Source organism: Rhinopithecus roxellana, chromosome 7 (assembly GCF_007565055.1).
Source record: "Rhinopithecus roxellana isolate Shanxi Qingling chromosome 7, ASM756505v1, whole genome shotgun sequence".
Taxonomy (NCBI): domain Eukaryota; kingdom Metazoa; phylum Chordata; class Mammalia; order Primates; family Cercopithecidae; genus Rhinopithecus; species Rhinopithecus roxellana.
In genome coordinates this window covers 141,828,895-141,846,441 of record NC_044555.1, presented here as the reverse complement: position 1 = coordinate 141,846,441, position 17,547 = coordinate 141,828,895, and the positions used below count along the sequence as shown (strand labels likewise).

The window sequence follows — 17,547 nt, the reverse complement described above, 5'->3', positions numbered from 1 at the left end:
AGTTCCTGCCTAGTGTCAGAGGCTAAGGGTGCTAATCCAGCACAGGAGTGGACCTCAAGCCTATGGCCATGAGAACTGGCCCATTCCTGGGGACGATCCTGATGCTAGTATCACTAGGGGTGACCTTGCCCTGGGGTGGCTCTGGAGCCTAAAACTGCAAGGACCTGTCTGAGACTGGGGATAGTCTAGAGCCTGGAGCTGCTGGTGTTGGCCTAGCACTAGGGAGGCCTGGAGCCTGGGGCTAGAGGCTTCTGCCTGATACCAGGGTGGGCTTTCAGACTGTATCTGCAGGTATTAACTTGAACCTGGGGTAAAGGGGCTAGCCTGGTACTGAGCAGACGTGGAACCTGTATCCACACATGCCAGCCTGATGACTAAGGCTGCAAGAGCCAGCCTGGTGCTGGGGATAGCCGAGAGCTTAGGACCACTGAGGTCAGCTGAACATTGAGGACAGTCCAGAACCTGAGGATCCTGAGGTTGTCCTGACAGTAAAGAAGCCTGGAGACCAAGTCTGCTGCATGGGTCTGGAGCCTGAGGCTGTAGGATGCAGCCTGGTTGCTGGAACAGGTGGGCTTAGAGGCTTAGTCCATAGATACTGACCTGGAGTCTAGAGCTGTGGAGGCCTACCCTGCATTGTGTTTTACTAAGACAAATCTATTGCTGGTGTCCAAGGCAAAGTCTGGTGTCCATTGCCCCCTTTTCTCTTCACGCTACACTGCCTGGTGTTGGGGGAGGGGTGACATGGGCAATGTAAAACTGACCATCTCTCCTGCCCTCATAAATGCATCTTTTCATAATTCTGTGCTACACCCGGGAGCTGTAATTTCTCACTTGGTTTCCTTAGCTCCTATAAAGGTCATTTCATATATGGAGGGATCTTCGAATTGATGTTTCTGCAAGGGAAAGAGTGCTGGAGCATCCTATTCTGCCATTTTGCTGATGCTTGTCTCTGAGTCAGGGTTTTGACCAATCATATCATCATCACCAATCTTGCTGACACTGCCTCTGTTCAGCACCCACCCACAGGTCCTGAATGAGGGCTTTCACATGCCCTTACTGAGGCTGCACTCCCGCTACTCTGTGCCCTAGCCCCTGGGTCTTGAGCCAGGGCTTTGATTAACCATCCCTGGGGTTATGCTGCCACTGCTCTAGACTCTACACTCTGGAGCTTAAGTCACAGATATCACTGCTGTTTGCTCCACTCCCTGGGGCCTGAGTTGTGGCTACAACCAGCCATCCCTTGGGCCATACTACCCACTGCTGCATCACAGACCCACAACCCAGGCCTCTTCTTGGTCCTGTCATTGCTGGATCTGTGTTGCTGTTATATCCCTTCCCCATGAGGTCAAGTCATTGGGGAATGTCCTAGAGACCCACTGTAAACTCTGTAGATGATATGCACAAGACCATGTCTTAATCACTGGCACCACTATCCCAGCAAGTATGTCTGTGCTCCAGTTCCCAGATGCCACAGAAGTTCTGTGCACACCTAACCACAGATCCTCAGATCTGTTGCTACTCCAAATACCTGTGCCCTAAGTACTGGCACCACCATCACTGTCTTAGCCTCTTTGGACTTCTATAACAAAATGCCTTAAGCTGGATTATTTATAAATTATAGAAATGCATTGCTTACAGTTCTGGAGGCTGGAAAGTCACATATCAAGGCAACAGAAGATATAGTCTCTAATCAGGGCTTGATCTGTGCTTCAAAGATGGTAACTTCTTCCAGCATCCTTACATGGCAGAAGGAATAAGTCAATCTTACCCTTCAATCTCTGTTATGGGGGCATTAGTCCCATTTGTGAGGGCAGAGCCCTCATAACTTAATATCTTTCAGATAGGGCCTACTTATTAAAACTGTCACATACAGTATTAGTTTCCAACATATAAATTTGAAGGGAACACCCACGTTCAAACCATAGCAGCCACTGATCATGCACCTGCCCCAATCCCAGCATCACCACAGCTACAGTTGTGTGAATGCCAGCATGCCACAACCAGTGCCAAGAGGAATAACCTTGGCTAGAATATCCCCCCATGAGAGAAAAGGAATGCAAGAGGAACCCAGCAGCCACCACTACCAAGGACCATAAGAGCCCTAGCCACTATAGCCACCACAGACTGCACACATATAAACATAAGGCTGCCAGAAAAAGGAAAACATCAAGGAAATATGATACCACTAAAGAAACACACTAACTATGCAGTAAGTGATCTCAAAGAAACAGAGATCTATGTTACCCGAAAAACAATTAAAAATAATTATTTTAAAGAAGATAAGTGAGATACAAGAGAACACATACAGCTCAATGAACTCAGGAAAGTAATAAACAAAACAAGATCAACAAAGAAACAGAAATTATCAAAAAGAACCAACAAAAATTTTAGAACTGAAGAATATAATGAATGAAATACAAATGTAAAAGAGAGCTTCAAACAGGAGACATGATCAAATAGAAGAAAGAATCTGCAAACTTGAAGGCAGACCTTATGAAATGATCCACTGAGAAGATTTTTAAAAAAATGAAAAATAGTGAAGAAAACCCAAAGAACTTACAGGACACTATCAACTGAATCACTGATCACATTTGGATGTTTGTCCCCTCCAAATCTCATGTTGAAATGTCATCTCAAATTTGAAGTTGGGGCCTAGTGGGAGGTTACTGGATCATGGGAGCAGTCCCTCATAAATAACCTGGTGCTATCCTCATAATAGTGAGTGAGTTTTTGCAAGATCTGGTTGTTTAAAATTTTGTGGCACCTCCCCACTTGCTTTCTTGCTCCCACTCTCACCATATGACATGCTGGTTCCTCATTGCCTTCTGGCATGATAGTTAGCTTCCTGAGGCCCTCACCAGAAACATGTCAGCACCATGCTTCCTGTACAGCCTGAAGTACTATAAGCCAAAAATAAAACCTCTTTTCACAAAGTAGTTAGTCTCAGGTATTCCTTTATAGCAATGCAAAAATGGTCTAATACAACATAGATGCTAAAGTCCTCAACAAAATACTAGTAAAAACTAAATTCAACAGCACATTAAAAGACTCATTTATGGATGGGAGGAAAATAGCAAACAGGAAGCAGGGCTAACATGCATCTCCCACTTGAACAGACAGAACAGTGTGTGGAGACTCATACCACGAACTTTTGTTCCAAGAACCACTGCAGGAACATACCAGGAAAACCAAAAGAATTCACAGATCCTTTGATGGTAGCAGAGCGCTGCTGCAAATTCCATGAGATGGGTGAGTTTCCAAAGTGAGAGAGGGTGAAAACCTGCCTCCAAACACATATTCCACTGGGGAATCTAAAAATTCAGATCATGGGAGAAGGATTTAACCCTGCCTAGAGCTGGAACAGATTTCAGGAGCCGTATGAAATATAAAGGTAAAAGCAGCAGTGGGGAAGGACCTTGTAGGCACTCAGAGTCTCCAGCTCAAGCCCAGGGAAGCCATCCCTAACTGCTAAGATCTCACAGGGGCCTTCAGGGAAGACAGCCAGCAGAATTAGGGAGGGGTCAAAGGGTGAAAGAAGTTTCCAACTGAATTTTGTAATAATTTTGACTGGGCACAAACATTCTTGAGCAGAATATAGGGGGTGAATGGGAACTGCTGCAAATATGAGCATAGGAACCATCAACATTGTGAGCACAAAGAGAGATGAGGGCCTGAAAGCTGTGCTTGCATTCTTAGCAAGGAAACTTATGGCCCGGGGCAGGTCTGAGCTCTGCGCACAGGCTGCCTGGATCTAAACTGTTAGTAGGGCACTGCAGAATCAAGATCGGCCTCGCCAAATGCATGGGAGCTGAGTGAGTCCTTTCACTAATGGCTATACCCTAAATCCCTGGAGAACTATACTGCACAGCAGAGGCAGCCATAATCCCCTCGAACATAACCCCACTGGCCTGAGAACCACCCCGCGCAACCTCCACGGAACCTTTGCAAGCCCCATGCAAGAAGAGACTAAGCTCAGATCCACCTAATACCCTGCCCCCACGTGGTGGTATTTTCCAACCTGCCTGGTAACCAAATACAAAAGACATGAACTCTTGGGAGCTTTATGGCCCTGCCCATTACCTGAGAAAACAGAATACTTCCTCTGCCAACTGAGGGCAAGCTTATATCCCACTACTGCTACCACAGCTGGTGTTATCTTGAATGTGTTACCTCCTGACTGGAGGGCAATTATCTCATGCCATTACAGCAACTCATGACAGAATAACCCTGCTCCTAAGAAGGGGGAGAGCACCACGTCAGGCAATCACCCCATGGGATAAAAGAATCTGAACAGCAGGACTTGAGTTCTAGATCTTTATGCTAGTGGGTAGTTTCTCACAACAGAGACACAATTGCAATGCTGGGTACAGTAGGGAAAGTCTAGACCTATACCCCAACAGGCAGGCAGCTTCTGTGATCATAAAAGGTCTTGGAGAAGGGGACCTTGTTCCTCGCCAGCACTCCACTGAAGACACAGTGGGCTTCCCCCACAGGAATGCAGCCTAGAAGAATGTATAGACAGCCTTGCTGGAACAATCCAGGGTGAGTGTATCCCCATAACAGGAGCATACTCCAGGTTCAGGCCAGCAGAGAGGCAGAGTCACAATTCCTCCCTACCTGGAAGATCAACATTCCTATACATTAAAAGATGTGTCTGTATAACCCAAGTAGCTGAAACACAAAGACAGGAGTGAAGCTATGAGGTGAATAACTTTCCTGCTGATCTGGCAGGGGGGCTGAGGTAGCTCTCACTCTTCACCCTGATAAAACCTCAGCAGATTTCACTGAGAGCTCCCCCAGCAACCCTCATCAAGGTTGGGACCTTGGCCCACAGTTGGGCATTATTAGGTTGGTACAAAAGTAATTGAGGTTTTTGCCGTTGATGGGAAAAACCTCAATTACCTTTGCACCAACCCTATCTTAGCCACAACTGGTGACTATCCAGGGATACTTTCCCTACTGGACTGAAGACTGAATCATCAATTTAGTAAATAAAACAATGGAAAAAATTAAGTAAATAAATAAATTGTATGCCATGAGAGAAGGAGATAACCTTCAAAAGATCCCTGCCATTCCAACTCCATAGGAGACAGTGAACTCACCCACACACCACAAATATAACTACTACAACCAGCATCAGGGAAAGCCAGCACACAAAGGCTCTTTTTATAACTAAATATCTCATACACAGTCTTCATCCCTACAAGCAAAAAGAAGGTCAGGAGTTTGAGACCAGCCTGGCCAACATGGCAAAACCCCATCTCTAATAAAAATACAAAATTAGCTGTGCTTGGTGACACACACCTATAACCCCAGCTACTCAGGAGGCTGAGGCAGGAGAATCACTTAAACCCAGGAGGCAGAGGTTGTAGTAAGCACAGACCATGCCATTGCACTCCAGCCTGGGCCACAAGAGTGAAACTCCATCTCATAAATAAATAAATATTAAAGTCTGATACTTAAGAAGGAAAAGAAGAAATTTAAAATAAAAAAGAAGTCCAATCAAAAAAAGATTCAAGAACAATTTTAAGAAACAGTCTACATAAATGAGAAGAAACCAGAAAAGTAACTCTGGTAATGACAATATAGGGTTCTATAACACCCCCAAATAATCACACCAGCTCCCCAGCAGTGGATCCAAACCAAAAAGAAATCTCTGAATTGCCAGATAAAGAATTTAGAAGGCTGATTATGAAACTACTCAAGGAGATACCACAGAAAGGTGAAAAAGACCTTAGAAAACTTTTTTAAAAAAATACAGGATATGAATGAAACGTTTTCCATAGAAATAGGTATCATAAAGAAAAACCAATCACAACTTCTGGAAATAAAAGACACGCTTAGTGAAAAACAAAATGCAGTGGAAATTTTCAAAAATAGACTAGAACCAGTAGAAGAAAGAATTTCAGAGCTCGAAGACAAGGTTTTCAAATTAACCCAATCAGAAAAAGACAAGGATAAAATAATCTAAAAAAATGAACAAAGCTTCCAGTAAACTGAGGATTATGTTAAATGGCCAAATCTAAGAATAACTGGTCTTCCTGAGGAAGAAGAGAAATCCAAAAGTTAGGAAAACTCATTTGAAGGAATAATTGAGAAAAAAATTTCCTGGTCTTGCTAGAGATCTAGACATCCAACTATAAGAAGCTCAAAGAACTTCTGGGAAATTCATCACAAAAAAGATAATCACCTAGACACACAGTCATTAGGTTATCTAAACTCAAGGCGAAGGAAAAAATCTTAAGAGCCGTGAGACAAAAGCATCAGGTAAACTATAAAGAAAAACCTATCAGACTAGCAGCAAATTTCCTAGCAGAAACTTTACAGTCAGAAGAATTGGGGTCCTATCTTTAACCTCCTTAAATAAAATAATTGTCAGCCAGTAATTTTGTTTCCAGCAAACCTAAACTTCATAAATGAGAGATAAAGTTATTTTCAGACAAAAAAAAAAAAAAACTGAGAATTCGCCACTATCAAGCCAGCACTATAAGAACTGCTAAAAGCAGTTCTAAATCTTGAAAGAAAACCTGGAAATACACCCAAAATACAATCAACTAAAAGCATTAATCTCACAAGACCTATAAAACAATAACACAATTTAAAAAAAGGTATTCAGGCAACAACCAGCATGACAAATAGAACAGTACCTCATATCTCAATACTAACACTGATAGCAAATGGCCTAAATGCTCCACTTAAAAGATAAAGAATGGCAGAATGAATAATAATCCACCAACCAAGTAATTGCTGAGACTCACTTAACACATAAGGACTCACATATACTTAAGGTAAAGTGGTGGAAAAAGATAGTCCATGCAAACGGACATCAAAAGTGAGCAGGAGTAGCTACTTTAAAGTAACAACAGTTTAAAAAGACAAAGAGGGATATTATATAGTGATAAGAGGACTACACCAACAGGAAAATATCACAGTCCTAAACATATATGTACCTAACACAGGAGCTCCATAATTCATAAAACAATTACTACTAGACCTAAGAAATGAGACAGACAGCAACATAATAATAGTAGGGGACTTCAATACTCCACTGACAGCACTAGACAGGTCATCAAGACAGAAAGTCAACAAAGAACCAGTGGATTTAAACTACATCCTAGAACAAATGGACTTAGATATTTATAGAACTTACTACCCCAAAACTGCAGAATATGCACTCTTTTCATCAGGACATTGAACATTCTCCAAGACAGACCACATGATAGGCCAAAAAACACTTCTGAATAAATTTAAGAAAATCAAAATCATATTAAGCATCCTTTCAGACCACTGTAGAATAAAACTGAAATCAACTCCAAAGGGAACCCTCAAAACTATACAAATACATGTAAATTAAATAATCTCCTATTGAATGATCTTTGGGCCAACAATGAAATCAAGATGGAAATTTAAAAAGTCTTTGACCTGAATAATAGTAACACAACTTATCAAAACCTCTAGGATACAGCAAAAATAGTGCAAAGAGGAAAGTTCATGGCATTAAATGCCTACATCAAGAAGTGTGAAAGAGCCCAAATATTGACAATCAAATATCACACCTCTAGGAACTGGAGAAACAAGGTCAAACTAAACCTAAAGCTAGAAGAAAAGAAATAACAAAATCAGAGCAGGACTAAATAAAATTGAAACAAAAAAAATGCAAGAGATAAATAAAACAAAGATCTGTTTATTTGAAAAGATTAAGAAAACTGATTGATCATTAGAGAGATTAAATGAAAGAAAAGAAGAGAGAATATCCAAATCAGCTCAAGTAGAAATGAAAAGAGAGATATTACAACTGACACCACAGAAATGCAAAAGATCATTGAAGGCTACTATGAATACCTTTGTGCACACAAACTAGAAAACCTAGAAGAGATGGATACATTCCTGGAAATATACAACCCTCCTAGATTAAATAAGGAAGAAGTAGAAACTGAACAGACCAATAGCGAAATCGAAACAGTAATTTACAAATTGCCAACAAAAACAGATTCCAGGACCAGATAGATTCACAGCTAAACTGTATCAGACACTCAAAGAGGAATTGGTACCAATCCTACTGAAACTATTACAAAAAAAAAAAAAAAGAAAGAAAGAAAGAAAGAAAGAGGGAGTCCTCCCTATATCACTCTATGAAGCCAGTATCATCCAAATACCAAAACCAGGAAAGGACATAACAAAAAATAAAAGAAAACTACAGACCAATATCCCTGATGAACACAGATGCAAAAATCCTCAACAAAATACTAGCTAACTGAATCCCAACAGCATATCAAAAAGATAATACATTACAAGCAAGTGGGTTTCATACCAGGGATGTAGGGATGGTTTAACATACACAAGTCAGTAAATGTGATATATCACATAAACTGAATTAAAACTAAAAATCATAAGATCATCTCAATAGAAGCAGAAAAAGCATTTAAAAAAAATCCTGGCTCCCTTAGTGACAAAAACCTTCTGCAAAATTGGCATAGAAGGGACAGACCTCAAGGTAATAAAAGCCATTTATGACAAGCCCACAGCCAATATCATACTAAATGGGGAAAAATTGAAAGCATTCCCAATGAGAACTGAAACAAGACAAGGATAATCACTTTCACCACTTCTATTCAACATGATATTGGAAGTCTTAGCCAAAGAAATCAGACAAAAGAAAGAAATAAAGGACAATCAAATCGGAAAAGAGGAAGTCAAACCGGTGTTGTTCACCAATGATAGGACAGTATACCTAGAAAATTCTAAGAACTCATCCAAAAAGCTCCTAGATCTAACAAATAATTCAGTAAAGTCTCAGGATACAAAAATCAATGTACACAAATCAGTAGGACTGCTATACACCAACAATGACCAAGCTGAGAATCAAATCAATAATTCAATCCCTTTTACGACAGCTACAAAACAGAAACAAAAAATAAACAAACAAAAAAACCTCAGGAGGTGGAAGATCTCTACAAGAAAACTACAAAACACTGCTGAAAGAAATTATGGATGACACAAACAAATAGAAACATGTCCCATGCTCATGGATGGGTACAATCAATATTGTCAAAATGACCATACTGCCAAAAGTGATCTACGGATTCAATACAATTCACATCAAAATATCATCATCGTTCTCCACAGAACTAGAAGAAAACAATCCTTAAATTCATATGGAACCAAAAAAGAGCCCACGTAGCTAAAGTAATACTAAGCAAGAAGAACAAATCTGAAGGCATCATATTACCCAACTTCAAACTATACTGCAAACTAGGCTACAGTTACCAAAACATAGTTTTGGTATAAAAGTAGGCACGTAGACCAATGGAACATAGTAGAGAACCAAGAAATAAAGCCAAATACTTACAGCCAATTGATCTTAGATAAAGCAAATAAAAACAGAATGGGAAAAGCACACACACCCTGTTCAACAAATCATGTTGGAATAACTGGCAAGCCACATGTAGAAGAATGAAACTGAATCCTCATCTCTCACCTCATACAAAAATCAACTCAAGATGGATCAAAGACTTAAATCTAAGACCTGAAACCATGAAAATTCCAGAAGATAACATCAGAAAAACTCTTCTAGCCATTGGCTTAGGCAAAGAGTAGTTCATGACCAAGAACCCAAAAGCAAATGCAATAAAAACAAAAATAAATAGATGGGACCTAATTTAAACTAAAAGGCTTCTACACAGCAAACAAAATAGCAGAGAAAACAGACAACCGACAGAGTGGGAGAAAATACTCACAAACTATGCATCTGACAAAGGACTAATACCCAGTATCTACAAGAAACTCAAACAAATCAGCAAGAAAAAGAACAAATAATTGCATCAGAAAGTAGGCAAAGACCATGAAGAGACAATTCTCACAATATGCAAATGTCCAACAAACATGAAAAAATGCTTAACATCACTAATTATCAGAGAAATGGAAATTAAAACCACAATGCGATACCATCTTACTCCTGCAAGAATGGCCATAATTAAAAATCAAAAAATAACAGATGTTGGTGTGGATGTGGTGAAAAGGGAACACTTTTACACTGCTGGTGGGAATGTAAGCTAGTACAACCACTATGGAAAACAGTATGGAGATTCCTTAAAGAACTGAAAGTAGAACTACTATTCGATCCAGCAATCCCACTACTGGGTATTTACCCACAGAAAAAAAGTCATTATATAAAAAAGTCACTTGCACATGCATGTTTACAGCAGCACAATTTGCAATTGTGAAAATATGTAACCAACCTAAATGCCCATCAACCAATGAGTGGATCAAGAAAATGTGGTATATATACAACATGGAATACTATTCAGACATAAAAAGGAACAAAATAATAGTATTTGCAGCAAACCAGATGAAGTTGGAGAACATTATCCCAAGTGAAGTAACTCAGGTACTGAAAACCAACTATCATATGTTTTTACTAATAAGTGGGGGCTAAGCTATGAGAATTCAAAGGCATAAAAATAAGACAATGCACATTGGGGACTTGGGAACACTGGGAGGGGTAAGGGACAAAATACTGCACATTGGAGACAGTGTAAACTGCTCAGGTGACAGGTGCACCAAAATCTCAGAAATCACTACTAAAGAACTCATCCATTTAACCTAAAACCACCTGTTCCTGAAAAACTATTAAAATGTTTTAAAATGGGCAAAATATCTCAAAAGATACTTCATCAAAGATACACAGATGGCAAATAAGCATATGAAAAGATGCTTAACATCATGTCACCGGAGAATTACAAATTAAAACAACAATAAGATACCACTACATACCTACTAGCAGGGTGAAAATCCGAAACATTGATGATGGTAAATGCTGGGGAGAACATGGAGCAACAGGGAGTCTCATTCATTGCTAGTAGGAATGCAAAATGGTACAACCACTTAGAAGGGTAGCTTGACAGCACTATTCACAATAGCAAAGATACGGAATCAACCCAAATGTTCACCAATAACAGATTGGATTAAAAAAAATTGGTACATATACACCATGGAATACTATGCAGCCGTAAAAAGGAATGAGATCATGTCTTTCGCACGAATATGGATGGAGCTGTAGGCTATTATCCTTAGCAAGTAAACGCAGGAACAGAAAACCAAATACTACATGTTCTCACTTATAAGTGGGAGCTAAATGATGAGAACTTACAAACACAAAGAAACCACAGACACTGGGGTCTCTTTGAGGGTAGTGGGTGGGAGCAAGGAGGGGAGCAGAAAAGATAACTTTTGGGTAATGAGCTTAATAGCTGGGTGATGAAATAATTTGCACAATAAATGCCCATGATACGAGTTTACCTGTGTAACGAACCTTCACATGTACACCTGAACCTAAAATAGAAGTTGAACAAAGAAGTCAATAAATAAATAAAAGGCTCATTCACCATGATCAGTAAGATTTATCCCAGAGATGCAAGGACAGTTCAACATATCCAAATCAATAAACATGATACACCACATTAATAGAATGAAAGACAAAAACAACACGATCATTTTAACGAATGCGGAAAAAGCATTTGACAAACTTCAATATCCTTTTGTGATAAAAACTCTCAACAAATTAATTATACAAGGTATGTACCGCAACATAATAAAAGCCATATATGATAAGGCCACAACTAATATACCCAATGGTGAAAAGTTAAAAGCATTTCCTCTAAGATCAGGAACAAGACTCTTGCCACTTCTATTTAACATAGCACTGGAAGTTCTAGCAAATCAATTAGGCAAGAGAAAGAAATGAAAGGCATACAAATTGGAAAAGAAGAAGTAGAATTGTCTCTTTTCGCAGATTACAAGATATTATACATAGAAGATCTTAAACATGCCACCAAAAAGTTGTTAGAACTAATAAATAAACTCAGGGAACTGCAGCACACAAAGTCAACATACAAAAAAGCAGTTATATTTCTATATACTATTGAAGATGATCTACCCAAAAAAGAAAGAAAGAAAGCAATGCCGTTTAAAACATCAGAAAGAATAAAACACTTAAGAATAAACTTAGCCCAAGAGGTGAAAGAGCTGTATATTGAAAACTATCAAACCATAATGAACAAAAATGAAGATACAAATGGCAAGATATCCTATGTTCATGAATTGGAAGAATGAATGTTGTTAAAATATCCATACTACCCAAAGCAATCCACAGATTCAATTCTAATGGCATTTTTCACAGACACAGAAAAAATAAACAATTGCAAAATTTGTATGGAATCACAAAAGACTCTGAATAGCCAAAGTAGGTGTACAACCAAAGCAAATGAAATCAGCAATTGCAAAGATATCTGCACTCCCATGTTCATTGCAGGATTATTCACAATAGCCAAAACATGAAAACAACCTAAGTGTCTAACAAGTGTCTGCCAACAGATCAATGGATGAAGAAATTGTGGTGTATACATACACACACACACACACACACACACACACACACACACCCCGGGTTATTATTCAACCATAAAAAAAGAAAGAAATCCTGTCATTTGCAACAACATGGATAACCCTCAAGGGTATTATGCTAAGTAAAGTAAGTCAGACAAAGAAAGACAAACTCTGTATGATTTTATCTGTACTAGGAATCTTAAGAAGTTGAACTTACTGAACTAGAGAATAGAATGGCGGTTACCAGGGGCAAAGGTGAAGGAAAGGGGAGAGGTTGGGAGGTTGGCCAAAGGGCACAAACTTTCAATGATAAGATAGGTAAGTTCAAGGGATACAATACACAGCATAGGAAGTGATACATATAAACTAATTTGATTCTGGTAATCTTTCCACAAAATATATGTATATCAAATCATCACACTGTACACCTTAAAATCAAACAATTTTATTTGTCAGTTATACCTCAATAAAGCTGGGGAAAAAAAGAAAAAAAAATACATAAACCCAGAGGGTCTTATAGCTACCTATTCCCTGGGTACATCTTGAATTTACCATTCCCTAGAACTTCTTAATAGCTAAAATCATAAATTCAGCAAGTTTTTTTCTGAGTACAACCTCCTATCATTACAGTTTCGATTTCCTTACTGATCTACTTCAGTTCTTACAGGTAAAGTTACCTACCTTAGAAGACGTTTAGTGAGAATTAAATGGAATAATGTGTATCAACAGCTTAGCACAGTACCTGATACACAGTAAGTCCTCAATAAATCATAGACAAATTTTGATTTTAAGTATTCTATTACAAACAAATTATCTGCCAATACCCAAATTGTTCTCACACTCACTCTCAACCTCTGGCATTAAATGAAACTTGGCTTTTACTTGACACTACTATTATACATTCCTCCCAATCCACTTAATTGAAGGCCAGACCCCCAGCAATTCCCCCTGATTCCAGAAGACCTGAGAGATCAGCATAGTCCTTGCTTCTCAAGCACCATGATCTCCACAAATCTCAGCCATTTCTAACGCAATTACCCTACCTTGCAATTATTAGAAATTGTTTCACCTTCGAGATCCTAAATGCTTGAAATTTCCCTCATTAAAATAGAATGCTCTTTCAACTCTCCTACTCTTTTTGAACTAGATCTTCTTTCTCACTATGGCCATAAATCTTCTAGTACCCTAGTCCATCACTTCAGTCTTCTTTGTTTGTCTCCTTATCCAGAGTAGATGACTATTATTTGGATAAATTCCCTAGATCTTCTAACATTCTCACCTTGACAACACTCAGCACTGGAGCAACCCACTGTCTCCTCTTCCCCTATGCTGTGAGCACTGCTGGAGAAAGTCACTACTAGAGCCAACATTAGCCGGGCCCTCACTTCTCAGCAATTATTAATATTTTATTCAATATCTACTGATACTTTACTGAATTCCTACAACACCTTTTCCAAGCCTATCCTATTCTTAAACTCCTAAAGGCACATTTTACTCTCTCAGCAGATGACCTTATACCCAGAAGATACAGACCTCCAATGTGAGCTCCCTCCTTGACCTCCTTCGTTCTTCAAAATCACTTTGTATCTTCACCTTCTATCTTGACCAACTCTGGCCTTTGAAGCAAAGTGTGTCTCCTCTTTGCCAAGGTTAATCCCTCCACTTGTTCTCTTGATTTTACCACTTTCTTACAAAGTATGGTTAAGAGTCCAGGTTCAGGACTTAAACCATGTGATTTCAGATCCAGCTCTACCACTTTACTCCTGTATGACCTTGGAGTTACTCAACCTTTTTAAGCTTCTGTTTCCCTACCTGCAAAAAGTGATTAATAACAGTTCCTACTCATAGGGCCAATGTGAAGCATAAATGAGAGAATCCACATAAAGTGCTTAGCAAAATTCCTAGCACGTAGTCAATATTCAATAACATAATAGCTGTAAATACTATTACCTTTCCCTCTAGATACCTCCTGGTACATTTCCCCTTGTCTCCAAAGTAGCTCAAGTCTTCTGTCTCCTGTTTGTTTTCAGTTTTTTTTTGTTTTTGTTTTTGTTTTTTTTTAAATTAAAAGACACCTTTTCTGGAATTTGCTACCCTCATTCCAAGATTTCGTTCCTTTCTTTCACCACCAAAGAGTAATGTATAACTCCTTTCCAGAGGAAGCATGGAGTAGTGGAAAGACTTTGGGGATAAATATACTGTTTGAACCTAGTTCTTCCACTTAGTGGTTGTATGGCCTGGAGCAAGCAGTTTTTCTAACCCTCCGTTTTTTCATCTGTAAAATGGATATACTACCCATTTCTTAGGGTCATCAAGAGGATTAAACTAAAATAATATATGTAAATCATCTGGCCAAAGTAGGTGCTAAATGAATGCCAGTTCTCCATCCCTTATTCTTTTCTTAACCCCTTACAATTTTGGTTGTTCCTCTACCACTCTATCTCTTTAGCTCACTTCAGCTCTTATTAGCATGGTTTTGAATAATCTGACTCCTCTAAACCTTAATTTTAATCTGTAAAATGGTAATAATACCCACCACATAAAGCTGTCTTGAGAATTAGTGAATTAACACATGTAACGTGTTTTAGCATAGTGCCTGGCCTGCAGTAAGCACTTAATAAATGATAACTGCAGCAACTTATTAACGGTGAAATCAAAGGCCTGTTCAACTCTCTTCTCTAAGTTTCAATGACAACACACTATTCTGGTTTGCTTTTTGCCACTGACCATTCCTTCTGCCTGTGCACCTTCTCCATGAAGCGTTTCTTTACTCTCTTCAAACCAAGTGTGAGCTCTCTCTCTTTTTGAGCTTCAGAGCACTTTGTACTTCTCTTGAGGTAAGAAACTCCCCTTACTCTTAATCACAGTCATTTGTGTTATATGTGTTATATCTCCACCACTTAATCTCTTTTGTCCTCATTGCCTGGCACTTTATTCATATAGAACATGTTGACTACCTAATATACATCAGATTTGTGCCAGGTACTACAGATACAAAATATAATTACTGTCTTCAAGGAACTTAAAGTTTAGGTAGCTAGAACAGACAAGTAAGTATTCTGTATGCGCAGTGGAATAAATGCTTGGTTAAGAGTGTGCCCAGAGTCCTCTGGGAGCACAGACAAGAGTTATTTAAAATAGACTGGCGAGGACCGGGCGCGGTGGCTCACGCCTGTAATCCCAGTACTTTGAGAGGCCCAGGCGGGTGTATCATGAGGTCGGGAGTTCGAGACCTGCTTGACCAACATGGTGAAACCCAGTCTTTACTAAAAAATAAAAAAATTAGCCAGGCATGGTGGCGCGCGCCTGTAGTCCCAGCTACTCAGGAGGCTGAGGCAGGGAATCACTTGAACCCGGGGGGGAGCGGGGGGCGGGGAGGTTGCAGTGAGCTGAGATCGCGCCACTGCACGCCAAGTCTGGGAGACAGAGCAAGACCCCGTCTCAAAAATAGAAAATAAAATAAAATAGACTGGGGAGATCAAGGACACTGTTAGACAAGGCATTTTTGTGTTTTGCCTATGGGGAGGCTGTACACAAATATCTGTTGAATTAAAGAATGACCTATAAATGCAACTAGATAAGCAGGGGAAAAGGCACTTTAGGCCCAGAGAAAGAGCACATAAAAAAGCAAGGAGGGGTCAAGCAAATAGCTCAGTATCGACAGGAGGAGGGTTCCTGAGTGACAAGAGATAAGGCTGGAAAGTCTAGGTAAAATCAGGTGTTCTAGACATAAGAGCATGACCTGACCCCAGAGGGGAGATGATGACATGCCCATATAGTTTTTTAAATGGGGGGGGTGGGGAGGCAAAAATCAAATTTGCATTTTGGTAGATGTACTCTGGCAACACAGAAAACGGATTACATGAGAGCCAGGCTTGAGGCAGCAAGTTCAGGTAGGAGGTTGTTGAAAGAACTCAGATGAAGTATGAGAACCAGAACTGCAGATGCTGCCGACTTAAACTTCAGCGAAACTGAATTATTCATATTGTATCTCCTGCAAGCCTAACAGAATATTTTACACTTAAAACCCGCTACGTAAATACCTGTAGACTACCATTATTAAACACTACTTAGGGAACTGCAGCAAGCAGCCAGCTGAGTCACTCACTGTACACGGATTCCCAAGTAAAGGCACGTTTTCCAAGCGTAAAACTCGAAAGAAACAGGTTATTCGAGCACAGAGAGCAACAACACTACTTGTAAACCAGCGCATTCCTGAGAGACTATGGGACCTCTCTATCCTGGTCAGTTTCACCCCAAATGTTTCAACAAAGTCCTTCCATAGGGTCATGAGGCCTTGCCCTGTGCGCCGAGACAAATGCCCAGGATTTTTTTTTTTCTCTTTATTGCAGCTCAAGACCAAAACGTCTACTGTGGCTCGTCGCCTGGCCAGCCATTTTCACCCAGCCGTTTCCCAGTTTTGTACTGTGCCACTGTGTAAATCGACAACCGCCGGGGATTGAGGAAGCAGTGTCCCAGGCTGATAAAACTCTAATGGGGAAAGGCAGGTGTCTTGACGCTTCAAACAATAAAGATTGTAATTATGTCAAAACCCACCTCCACCCCGCCCCTTGCTCCGGGGCTCCTTCAGAAGTTAGTAGGATCCCTTTTACAGTTACTGGGATGCTATCGGCAACCACAGAAATTAAGCAAGTTCGTTTTCGCTTACCCTGATGGCCGCCATGTCTACGACCCTTTTCGCCAAGGTTTTCAGACGGAGAGCGGAGAGGGACAAATCAGTTCGACTAGGCTCCCCTTCCGACAGCCCCGCCCCGTTACGCCCGTTGCCTGCCAGTTACCGCCTTTTCTCCGCCCTCCTCCAGCGGCCTTGGCAACTGCTGCAGTTTTGGTCGGCTGTCTTCCGGAGAAACTGTTCACTCTTGTGGTTGCCCCTCCTGGTCCCAGATAAAGCCTTTCAGAATATTATCCATAGTCTAGGTGGGAGTTATTTTCCTGGGTGCAGAACTTTTAATTATTTTGTTTCAGGCATATGTGATATGTCTACATAAGGACTTACTACCCAAGTGTAGCTGCTTTAATAATTAATTATATAGTCAGAAAAAGAAGTTGTTACCTCTGAGAAACATGGGTAAGTTCATTCATTCTAAAACTATGTCACGGAGAGCTTACTCTATGGCAGGCAGTTGTCCGGGGCACAGACAA

At 40.1% G+C, this 17,547-nt stretch overlaps 1 protein-coding gene across 3 annotated transcripts in view; it reads right to left on the bottom strand.

The window, feature by feature from the left end:
- Positions 1-17,132, bottom strand: part of APOOL (apolipoprotein O like) — an 81,292-nt gene extending 64,160 nt beyond the window's left edge. The window contains exon 1 of one of the 3 annotated variants that reach the window (XM_030934277.1): positions 17,054-17,132. In XM_030934277.1, coding sequence (XP_030790137.1) covers positions 17,054-17,068 — 15 coding nt within the window. In that variant the 5' untranslated portion in view covers positions 17,069-17,132. The other 2 variants (XM_030934279.1, XM_030934278.1) reach the window with 2 other exon arrangements.
- Positions 17,133-17,547: the final 415 nt, after the last annotated feature.